Genomic DNA, 11681 nt, shown 5'->3' with positions numbered 1-11681 from the left:
TAAAAGTTTTGTAAATATTTCTAGATCAATTATAATTTCACGTTTTACCATATTCATATAGTTTTATAGAGAACGGAAATATATGTGGTTTTGGAGTTTTGAAATGATGTATATTTTGAACTTAAGTGACAAAAATTAGGCATGTAATTTGTAACAATTTTCTTTTTTTGTCAACTTTACTACATTTCTTCTAACCAACACTTCAAAACAGATTTTTTTTTTTTATATATGTTTATCTAAGGAACTATCAAAGAATATAATTGAGTAATTAAGTACTACTCTCGACAATTGCCACCATCTCTTGGACCCATCATACATATACAATAAAGTGTGGTAAAGAAGCATTAGTTAGCTTCTCAACAACCTCATTTAACTACAACAATGTATATAAATAGCTATGTCCTATGTGTATTATAAATAAACCATTTGCATATATATAGTTTATACTTTGTAGAATAATATACCATATAACCTGAAAATAGAAAGAGAGATATATATGGCAATAGAAAGGCAAGTATTGTTGGAAGGAGAGGAGCCAGTAAGTCCATTTGCACGGTTGTTTAGCTTGCCGGGTCTCGATGTCTTCAACATTGTAACCATTGGATGCAAAACCGAAGGCAATGCATCAACCATCATTGAAGGCATAAAGAACACTTTGATCAACCATCCACGCTTCTCTAGCATACTGGTAGGCAATCAACGTACACACACATAGACTCGTATGCACATGTACACACATTTTTATTGTTTATATCATATGTTAAGTTTCATGATTTCCAACTCCAAATCAATATCGAATGAGTGTATTAATCCATATCCACAATATATTACTTTAGGGTTCCTCCATTCAGATGTAAGATTCCTAACATCACATGATACATATGTAGGTGACTGGTCATGGTGAGCACAAAGGAAAAGCTAGATGGGTTCCAACGGAAGTAAAAGTAGAAGAACATGTAATTGTTCCGGATATAGATCCCAGTATTGAGAATCCTGATGAATTTCTTGAGGATTATACATCAAACATGGCTCTTTCTCCAATGGATATGTCCAAACCTTTATGGGAGTTTCATTTATTGAAACTTAAAACATCACATGCGGAAGCTGTGACCGTGGCTAGGTTCCATCATTCTTTGGGCGACGGGATGTCTCTTATGTCTCTTTTACTCGCTTGTACTCGGAAAACATGTGATCCCGAGGCATTGCCTACTTTTGTGGCTCCAAAGAAAAGCAAAGCGAAGAACGTTTGCTTTTCTTTGGTTGCTTGGTTATGGTTCGTAGTAAGACTTATGTTCCACACTTGTGTTGAAGTTATCAAGTCTATTTTTGTATGTCGTGCGAGGGACACCTCAGCTCATATAATGGGTAAACCAGGAACTACAATTAGCGCTAATAAATTTATTCATCAAATCATTAGTTTGGATGATGTCAAAATGGTGAAGAACGCCATGAATGTGGTACGTTTGCTTAATTAGTTTCCTTTTTTTCTTCTATTGAAAGATGATTTTTATGTTTTTTCTCTCTTTTCTATTAGACTGTAAATGATGTTCTTTTTGGGATGGTATAAGCTGGTCTTTCTCGATATTTGAACCAAAGATATGGTAAATCATTTAATCTTGTTTAATATCATAAATAATGTTTGTAACATGTTCTTACATTTTTTTCTCCAATTTGTGAACAGATCTTGAAACATCCTCAAAGTCAAGAAAAAATCTTCATGGTGTTGTTTTTTTTAATCTAAGGCCAAATAGAAATATTGAGGTGCTGACATAACATACCCCAAACGATCTTTGCTTTTTTTTTTTCGGTCTTGTTTAAAATAGTAAGAATCTAACATAAGTCTATATGCAGGATTTGGCAAATATGATGGCAAAAGGTTCAAAGTGTAGATGGGGAAACTCAATAGGTTATGTTCTGATTCCCCTGGAGATGAAGTCAAACGATGATGTATTTGAATATGTTCGACAATCCAAAACTATTATGGATCGTAAAAAACATTCTCTCGAACCTCTATTTTCCTATAGTTTGCTCAAATTAAATTAACATTGGAGGTTTTTGGATTAACGGTAAGATATTAAATCAAACATTATCTTAATTAATATACACTTCCAAATATAATAAACGTATTTTGTGAACCTGATCGACTTATATGGGTGTGTGGCGGTGGAAAACAGGCACTCAAGACTGATCTTGTAAACAGAATTTTCGGTAGCACAACAATGATATTCTCAAATGTGGTTGGTCCAGCTGAAGAAATTAGCTTTTTTGGCCATCAAATATCTTACATTGCTGCAAGTACCTTTGGTATCCCACAGGTAATCTCTTATCCATTCTTGAAACCATTATATTAAAAATCATATTCCTAATTTCTTCGGCATCAATTAGGCTACTATGTTAACCTCTATGTTAGAATATCCCAAATTATAAATGGAGATGATTTAACACTTAAGATATCATAACTCAATAGGCCCAAGCGGGTTTAACAATGTGGAATTCGGTTCGAGATGATAGAGCCAAAATATTCAATAACTTGGAGGGGCGTGTTATAATATCTCACAGTGTAGATGAAGATGATTCAACACTAGTATATGAATGATATGAGTTTCTCCATTCTATTCAACACTAATTTCGATGGTGTATTCTTCTTTAAACAAGGCACTCATTATTGGTATTCAAAGCTATGTGGATAAACTTATAATCAACATTGGAGTTGATGTAGACGTGATTCCAGACCCTCATCACCTTTGTGATCTCATCATCGAAGCTCTCCGCATGATGAATTCTGCTGCTCCAAAAAAGATTTTTCATGCGTCAAAGGTTTAAGCGAAACGTTTGGCGTGGAAAAGATGAAGAATGGAGCATAAATTTTCAAAGCCTTGTCTACTACTCTCTCTTTTTTATTTTTTTTTGGGTCAGCAACCATCTCATTATGAGTTTATCATCTTTATATGTACTATACTGTTCTTGTGTGTGATAATGAGTTACGGTTCAATAATTTCACTTTTCTTGTACTATGTTCTCTCGTTTATTTCTATTTGCAGTCCTTTGTCCTTATATGAAACTTTATATATATAAATAAGCAAAAAAAAAAGCACAAACCTCAAACCCAAAGGCCAAATGTGAAGGCATGACCTAATTATTACAAGATGTCTACATTACTACTTATCATTCGGAAATAGAAGAACCCTGATACCGTGACTAGTAAGTCAGTAAACAACAACAAAAAGCTAAGTTAGGGTTCGGGACCAGAAGAGATACTAATAAACAAAGGTATGCCTCAACAAGCGGTGCCGAGTCTCTGGCCAAGATAAACAAAGTGCCAGGTGAGAGACATAAGCGTCAATATATTCAACCAAGAGGAGTACGTGTTGAGCTTGCTCAGCCTCTCACTCAGCTGCTCCAATTTCCGCCTTAGCTCCTGCTCACTTGTCCTCTCTCCTCTTCCTTCTTCTTTTTCTGCCTTCATTCGCTCAAACATCGCCTGGCCACAACAACAACATAACCCAACCAACATTGTTTTACTAGTAGATCCCAGACCAACTTATATATGTCATATATAGAAATTACCAAAAAGAAATTTCAGGAACCAAAACAGTATAATAATGAAAAATAGAACTACGCATGAGATCCTCTCCTTCACATTATGATCCTTAATTTCCCTAACCGAAACTCAGATTAATCAGTCCTTTTCGTGTAATGGCATGGCCAACACAAAACAACCTTAGCGAAATGTAAACTAACCTTAGTGGCACGTGGCTCGACAAATGACTTATTAGACTCGATCATAAAGAAAGCGGACAAGAGGTTAACCCCTTGCCACATCTCCGTTGCGTCGGTGAGTAGTTTCCTCCTCCGGCTAAGCACGTGACCAAACAAACCCACAAGGATTCCCACAGAGGTCGCCTTGAAGTAAACAGGATACAGCTTACTCTGCACAACACCAAACTGTTGCCTCCCCAACACAGAGGCTAAAACGTAGCTTGACACAAACGTCACCCACACGGTAGTCCCAAACGCAGCCGCAATCGCGGTCAACCCCAAAATGCTTGCTACCTTAGTCGGACTCAACGTCGCTGCTGTAACTGACCCAAACTCCCGCGCCACATTCTTAACTCTCTCCCACACGTTCTTAGACTTATGAGCAGCCGTTTCCTTCAATTCTTGTGCCTTGTCCCTCACTCTATCTTTTGCCCTCTCTTTCGATTCATGGGCTTTTTGGGCTACCGTCTCCTTCACGTCATGAGCTTTCTCTCTTACCTTCTCTTTAGCATCATGGGCTTTATGAGCCACACTCTCTTTCGCATCATGGGCTTTATGGGCTACACTCTCTTTCACATCCTGGGCCTTCTCTGATACCTTACCCTTAGCATACTGGGCTTGATCAGCCACCCTGTCTTCCACGTCACGTGCCGCATGTGTAACCGTTTCCTTCACATCGTGAGCCTTCTGAGCAGCGGCTTCTCCGACATCAGAAGCAGTCTCGCCGACGGAATCGGCCGTTCGGTCTTTAGCCCGACCGACCACACTCGCGATCTTCTGCCTGCACTTACCAAACGCGTCGCATATAACTTCCCCAGCCGTCGCGTGGTGATCACGCGCCTCCTCTGTCATCACCGGCTGCGAGATTCCTTGGCCGACGTGTGGAAGATACGACGCCGTTTCTTTCGCTTTCTCTTTAACATTTCTAATCAAAGAAGTTCCCTTTTCTTCTTCATTCTCTTTTTCTTCTCCTTGATCTGCCGATGGTGGCGAGATCGAGACTCTGGTATTAGTTTTCCCGTCGCGATCGTACTCAACCACCACTACACGGTGGCCATCTTTGACGATGACGTCTCCCTCCGACGGCGGCGTTCTGTGGGTGGTCGTGGCTGGGCTCGGAGACCATACCTCCGCCGCTAGTAAAGTGGTCAAGAAAAGACACAAGGCCAGAAGATTCGTCATTACTTACTTATCGGTGATGTTTCCTCCTCTCTTCATATGTCATCAAATCTTATCTACCTACTAAGCCCAGATTTTTCCTTTTTTCTTTTAGCATCTAAGTGACACGTATCTCCACGTATTTGCACGTGTCGCCTATACGAGAAAAGTAACTTCTCGAATCCTTGACGATTGTTTTTGCACAGCAACCGAAACGGTCGTATATGAGTTTAGAAGAAACCACATAATGGGCCTAGTTTTGGTACATTGAGGCCCAGAATACAACTATGGATTCTCTATAATATAGTCTATATAGTGCTAGTGGGGAGAAACGAATCAAGCATTGTGGAGCAATACATTCTACATGGTTTCATCAAGGTCTGATTTCGTGAGTACATCACGGAATATTTCTTAGACAAGTAAAAGCCAAAAAATATTCGAAAGACGATAAATCTGACACAGATTCATTGGCGCACCAAAACTCTAGATGCTATACTAATCAACAAAACTAGAATGGTGAGAGAGCTTACGAACACTCCACACACTAGTGCCTTATCAATGAAACCCCAATTTGCTACGCTGCTTCCCGGTACGACGACCTCTCGCATCTCCGTCTCTTGTTTCTCTGACTTTCCCTTTTGATCATCTTGTCTTGAGATATTTCCAGAAATGTTACACGCCTCTCCTGATCTCTCTTCCCCACAGCTCTCAGCAGAGCAAGTGCAAGTCTCACAAGAACTAACATTCGACGAACAAGGCGGCTTTGTTTCTTCTCGGGATTTTGTTTCTCTATTTGCAGAGCTAAATGTCTCAATCACTTCCCCAAACACTGACCATCTCCCCACAGATGTTATCCTCGCCATAGCTGAAGTCCCAAGCATACTTTCTGGTCCAGTAACTAAGACCTGTACATATCCCTTCGTATGTCCAACCTACAAATTCAAGTGAGAATTTGTAAATGAAACAGTGTCGGCAATCAAAGAAATTATAGTTGCTTTCAGTTTTATTTGATATGAACTTTGGGGCAAAACGTAACAATGTATGTGGCTCAGGATGGGCTTACCAAATGAATTCCATCAGTTGCTATTTCGGTTATCCATATCCTCTCTTCTCTGCCCTCCATCCCGGTGTAAGGTGCAAAAGCCTCAAAGACAGAAGTCAAGTCACGGCTTCGTTGCTTCACTATTTTACTTTGTACCTTCTTCATCTTTGCTGCTGGGGTCCCTATATCATAAATGGCACATCCAAAAAATAATGTTTAGACCTATGAAACACTCCCACATTCCAGAACATAACCAAATCCTTGAGCTTACCTGGTCTGGGGTAAAACTGAGAAATATGAACTTGAGAAAACTTGTAATCCTTGATAAGTTCAACTGTTTGAGAAAAATCTTCATCGGTTTCACCTGACATTGGGAAAAGTGACAAACGTATCTTCAACACACCCTAATTATATGAACAATCAATGTGCTCAAGTCATTGACCATGTAACTATCCACATGCGACTAATGTGATTTTGCAGGGCGGTGTGATGTTTTTATGTCTCAACACTTAAATGAAGAGGAATATGTTATTCGAAAAAAATAAAAGACTTCCATGTTTATCCAGCACTAACCAGGAAAACCACATATTATATCAGTAGCAATTTGCATTCCTGGCACAAGCTCTGTCAAGGTGTCTACCACAGTCCTGAACTCACTTGCTGTATATTCCCTGTTCATGGCCTGCAACAAATATTGAGGTAAGACTAGAACAAGAATTTGGCAGTAGTAACCAACTCTGGACTCACCGTCAACACAGAATCACTGCCAGATTGCACAGGGACATGAAGAAAGGTGTAGACACATGGGTGACGTAACACTGCTGCTATTTCTTTCAAATGCTCTAGAATAAAGGGAGGATTAGTCATCCCAATCCTTAGCATTGTGCTTTGATCAGAAGGAAGCTCCTTAACGATAGCATTAAGCAGGATTGGAAGATTAACTCCTATGTCACGACCTGCAATATTTTGAGGATATTAGCTACCACCAAAAAGGAAATACAAAATTATGTCACAACTACTGAAAATAAGAAAATAAAGGTTTGAAAAGCAACCATATGCCCCAGTGTCCTCACTGCTCAACCAAATCTCCTTGACTCCTTCAGATATTACAGTTCGCACCCGCTCCACCTGCAATGTAATAATCTCAATTGGAAAAAAAAACAGAAAGGGGGAAAACGCTGGATACAAATCATAACTCTACTGTGAAGTTGAATCTGCTTACAAGACTATCGACTGTGTAGCTTCCTAAGTGACCACGGGCGTGCTTGGTCTTGCAGTAAGTACAGGCACCCAAACAGCCAACATTAATGGGGAGAATTTCGATAAAATTGTTCCTCCGCACCTGCAGTGGAAAATGACATTAATTCCCATTAATAGAACCCAAATGAAGTCGAACAAGAAATTGTGTAATGAAAGACTAAGCAAAATTATAGGATCAAAGAACTGTACTGAAATCAGGTTTTTGGCTTCTACTTATTTGGTGCTAGCCCCAGGAATAGCCATACTCAGCATTAAAGTCGAAAACAATCAAAAGTTGAAACTTTTACTCACCTTTGGGAGATCAAGCGCAGGCAAAGTCTTCCGAGTCAGAAGCCGCACTTCATGACCCTTAAGAGTTTCTTCAACGATCTCAACAACACGATCAATCTGTTGAACTCCAACTACACTAACGCCTTCTAGTTCTTTAAGATCACGACTGCCCTGAGGAACACATCCCGCAATCACAAGAGGCTTTTTCCCACTTCTACCCCTCGTTATCAAAGTAGACATTGCAGACTGACTAGGAGATTTCACAGTACAGCTGCATCAACCACACTTATAAGATACATTGTAAACACAAAGTAAATCTATATCGAACAAAATGCTGCATCATAAACTATAAAGTTACAATATTAGACCGGGAACAAGTAAACTATATTAGCTAACATTCCACACTCCTCATGAATATCTCAACAGCACAAAAACGTAGTCATTGCATTGGGTAAAAAGAACCCGAGGCGAAAGCTTACGTGTTAATGAGCCATAAATCAGCATCCTCCGGGACTTCTGTCAACGCATAGCCGAATGCAGTAAGCTGACCAGCCATATACTCACTATCACTCTGAAACAATAACCAAAACACAAGACAAGACCAGATACGATTAGCTTAACGTACTCTAGCTAAAAGATTTTTATCTCAAATTCTCAATCACTATAGTAACAAACAAGAGAAGTGTATTCCGATAAAGCAATCAGAAATCTATCAACATCAAAACACTAAGAACTCCAAAATCAAAATCAAACACTTAAGATTCATAAAATGACTCGCCTGATTATGAGAACATCCAAACGTCTTGATGTATATCGTCTGCGAAAAATCATCAAGACGAAATGTAAGTGCACGCAAAAACATTGATAGATATAATAGAAACCGAAGCAATGAGGAAATGAAATCGAGAGAAAGCGTAGGAGATTGACCTGAGTTCCTGGAATCTTCAACGATGGTGGAGCAAGCGAGTCACGATTCGAAGCAGTAATTTGATCCTGTTTCGAGCTAACACGTTTGCTCTTATTCGTCTTCGGATTTATCCCAACCGCATTCAACGGTAATCGGAATCCCGGTGGTGCACCACCGACTCCTCCGGCCAACAAATCCTCGATATCCTCCATTCTCTCTTCTCTCTCCACGGCGGCGCGTTTACGAGTGACAATGGAGTCTGTGGGGGTTTTCGCAGCGAAGCTGGAGAGGCACAGTGAGACTTAATGGGCCTGGGTCGGGTCGAATTCATGTTCAGTTACAATGACCCGATAGATCTATAGCTAACTAAAGCCCAATAATGCAAGACAACTGTAAAACGAAAAAGTTTATTGGATGAAGTGAACCGTCGAAACATTTAAACAGATGCAATTTTCTAAAAAAACAAACCATAAAATTTATATTATATAATTAAAAATTGAATAGATACAACTTTTTAAGAAAAACACAACCATAAATTATATTTTACAGTTTTTTTAAAATGAAGCGTTGTAATTTTTTAACAAAAACAACTTTCTACAAAACAAAACCAAAAATTTATATTATATAGTTACAAATTATACAAATGCAGCTTTTCACAACCGTAATATGAAAAAGTTTATTCGACGAACAGATGCAACTTTCTAAAAAACAAAAGTATAAAATTTATTTTATAGCTATTCAAAATTTTGAAAGTTATAAACTGAACATATGCAACTTTTAAGAAAACACAACCACAAATTATATTTTATAGCTATTAAAAAACATTAACGAAAGGTTGCAACGAAAACACACAACTATTTAGATTTTTTATAGTTTGAACATATGCAACTTCTAAAAAACACAATCTTAAATTATATTTTATAGTTATTAAAAAAAAACTTAACGAAAGGTTACGACGAAAATACAAAACTGTTCAGATTTGCAAAAGGCATTTGTTGAAATTGTTATTAGATTATCATCATTTATAAAATCTCGAAAACTTATTATGAATTTATGAGTTTGCTTTAATTGGACATTTGCCTTCTTTCTTTTTCAATTTAAAAATATATTACCAAAAGGAGATGAGAGAAACCTCCCAAATGTGTATTTTGGCATTTATCTTTCTTAATTATTATTTTCTCCAAATAATAGAAAAAAATCCAAAGTCGGAATAGGAATATGTTCGAAATATAAGATTTCAAATTTCTCTTTTATTTTTATTTTCATTGATTTAATTTTTTATATTAAAAAACAAAAAGATATATCATGTCCCTCACATATATATATATATATATATATATATATATATATTATCATTTCATTTCACAAAGTCTCAGATTGAATCTCATACCACATTGAAGAAAAAATACTAATTAATTTGTGATATGTCTAATCTCTCAAACCATTCTCCCCAGGAAGAACCACAACGATGTGTGGTAAGTCCTAATTTTCATTACAAACTGTAGAAAACACTCTGTTGAATTTTTAATTTTAAAAATATATCATTTGTGTGATGGAGAGGCTGATGTTGTTTTCCATGGGATAATCCATTTTTTCATGTTGTTTTTATTTGTATGATCATTTATAGATGTATCATTGTATATGATGTTATATCTTAAGACTTATGTGATTTTTAACTCAATATGTAACACATAAACCATTGTTTGCGCGCTGAAATAATCTAATCTATCATATAACCAAACTTTTTCTTATATTATGTCTTTGTTTGTTATTAAATGCATCTGTTTGTTTATTTAAAAATAATGTGATTTACTCAAATATTTTAATGATTAATGAAGAAATATATAGGTTTTGTTTCAAATTTTCGCGGGAAATTTGAATGAGATGTTTTCATTGTTTGTCAATAAGAACAATCTAAATTTAATGAGATTTAAAAAGAAAAAGTTAATAAGACTTTACAATCTAATGTATCATTTAGTATAATACTTGACTTTGTTATGAGTTGATTTTATTGTTAAATGTATGTCTTCTGTTTGGTATCTTTTAAAGAATGTAATATATCAAAGATTTCGTGATTGAATGAAACTAATTCATAAGTTTCACTTTAAATTCTCCCGCAAAAATTCAGTTGAGATATATCTTAATTTTCTCGCTCGAAAGCAATCTAATACTATATGATTTGATTTCACAAAACATTGATAATGATTTACATATAATAATCCAAATCATTGTTTAATTTTTCATAAACCTGTAAAAGATATTGGAAGTTGGGTTAAATAAAAACTTTAAAGATACTTGATTTCTGCTAATAATTTTTTGGTCAAAATTGAATAGGTTCTAGCTCTTCCCGCAGTCTCAAACACGTCGCTGCGACATCGATATATATGGTCTGGTAAGTTAAGTAGTTAGGTACTGCATTTTTCATTTTCATTTAATTTGATTATGGTTTGTATATTTGATGAGGAGGACGAAGAAACTTTCAGCTTTAGAAAATGTTGAATCTCTTAAACCTTTGAAAACGTTCCAGAAGAAAGAAAATATATATATATATATATATATATATATATATATATATATATATATTTATCCAAAAAAATTGATCCACTATATTTTTTTCTCAAAATTAGTTATTTCTGTATATAATTTTGAAATTATAGAATTTCAATATAATGAAGTTACGAGTTCAAAAGAAAAATTCTTTAGTGCAATACTATACTTTCATATGTATATAGACACATAATAATCATGTTACTATTCATCATATATATTGGGAGTCCATATCAATAGTAAATATGATTTAACAATGTAAGTTGTATGTTGAAGATATGTATTCACTAATATAACATGAACATATTTGTCGTATTAAGTATATAATTGGATAGTTTAATTTCATTATAGTACTTAGAAAATTTTAAATCCTAAGTTAATATATAGATATATATTTATTTATATATGTATACAATCGATATCCTAAACCCCATGCCTATGTGTGCAGGGAAGACGCGGTGGTGGTGATCGTAGTCGTGGTCGTGGTCACGGTCGTGATCGTGGTTGTGATCGTGGTCGTGATGGTAACCAAAGCCCTAATCGTAGCGGCAGCCGTAGCAATGGTGGTCGTGGACATGGACGTGGACGTGAACGTGGACGTGGACAAAGCCGTAGCCGTAGTCCCAGCCATAGCAATGGTGGTCGTGAACCACTATCTACCACAATTAACACAGAGGTGCTTTACAAACTCAAATGTCTAATTTAACATTTTAAATGTATTTATCCATTATTCGATAA

General features: G+C 36.4%; 3 protein-coding genes across 3 annotated transcripts; 1 reads left to right on the top strand and 2 right to left on the bottom strand.

Moving 5' to 3' along the window:
• Positions 1-11: 11 nt before the first annotated feature.
• On the top strand, positions 12-2972 carry LOC9323477 (O-acyltransferase WSD1). Its single transcript, XM_021035201.1, is given in 8 exon segments — positions 12-688; positions 888-1457; positions 1535-1601; positions 1682-1761; positions 1852-2034; positions 2037-2066; positions 2175-2315; positions 2656-2972. Coding segments are annotated over 8 exon segments (1431 nt in total). The 5' UTR covers positions 12-496; the 3' UTR covers positions 2824-2972.
• A 109-nt stretch (positions 2973-3081) lies between these two features.
• On the bottom strand, positions 3082-5064 carry LOC9323476 (late embryogenesis abundant protein At3g53040). Its single transcript, XM_021035202.1, has 2 exons — positions 3742-5064; positions 3082-3481 (listed from the first exon to the last, which is right to left on the bottom strand). Exons 1-2 carry the CDS (start codon positions 4939-4941, stop codon positions 3278-3280), a joined length of 1404 nt encoding a protein of 467 aa, XP_020890861.1. The 5' UTR covers positions 4942-5064; the 3' UTR covers positions 3082-3277.
• Positions 5065-5239: 175 nt separating this feature from the next.
• On the bottom strand, positions 5240-8662 carry LOC9324922 (threonylcarbamoyladenosine tRNA methylthiotransferase). Its single transcript, XM_002887365.2, has 11 exons — positions 8417-8662; positions 8268-8306; positions 7969-8060; positions 7511-7760; positions 7182-7301; positions 7012-7087; positions 6707-6915; positions 6533-6641; positions 6231-6323; positions 5981-6141; positions 5240-5849 (listed from the first exon to the last, which is right to left on the bottom strand). The coding sequence occupies exons 1-11, from the start codon at positions 8606-8608 to the stop codon at positions 5382-5384; spliced, it is 1809 nt and encodes a 602-aa protein (XP_002887411.1). The 5' UTR covers positions 8609-8662; the 3' UTR covers positions 5240-5381.
• Positions 8663-11681: the final 3019 nt, after the last annotated feature.

The sequence above is a fragment of the Arabidopsis lyrata genome, assembly GCF_000004255.2.
Source record: "Arabidopsis lyrata subsp. lyrata unplaced genomic scaffold ARALYscaffold_2, whole genome shotgun sequence".
NCBI lineage: Eukaryota > Viridiplantae > Streptophyta > Magnoliopsida > Brassicales > Brassicaceae > Arabidopsis > Arabidopsis lyrata.
The sequence above is the reverse complement of the archived record's forward strand: the minus strand, read 5'-3'. Positions and strand labels throughout refer to the sequence as shown.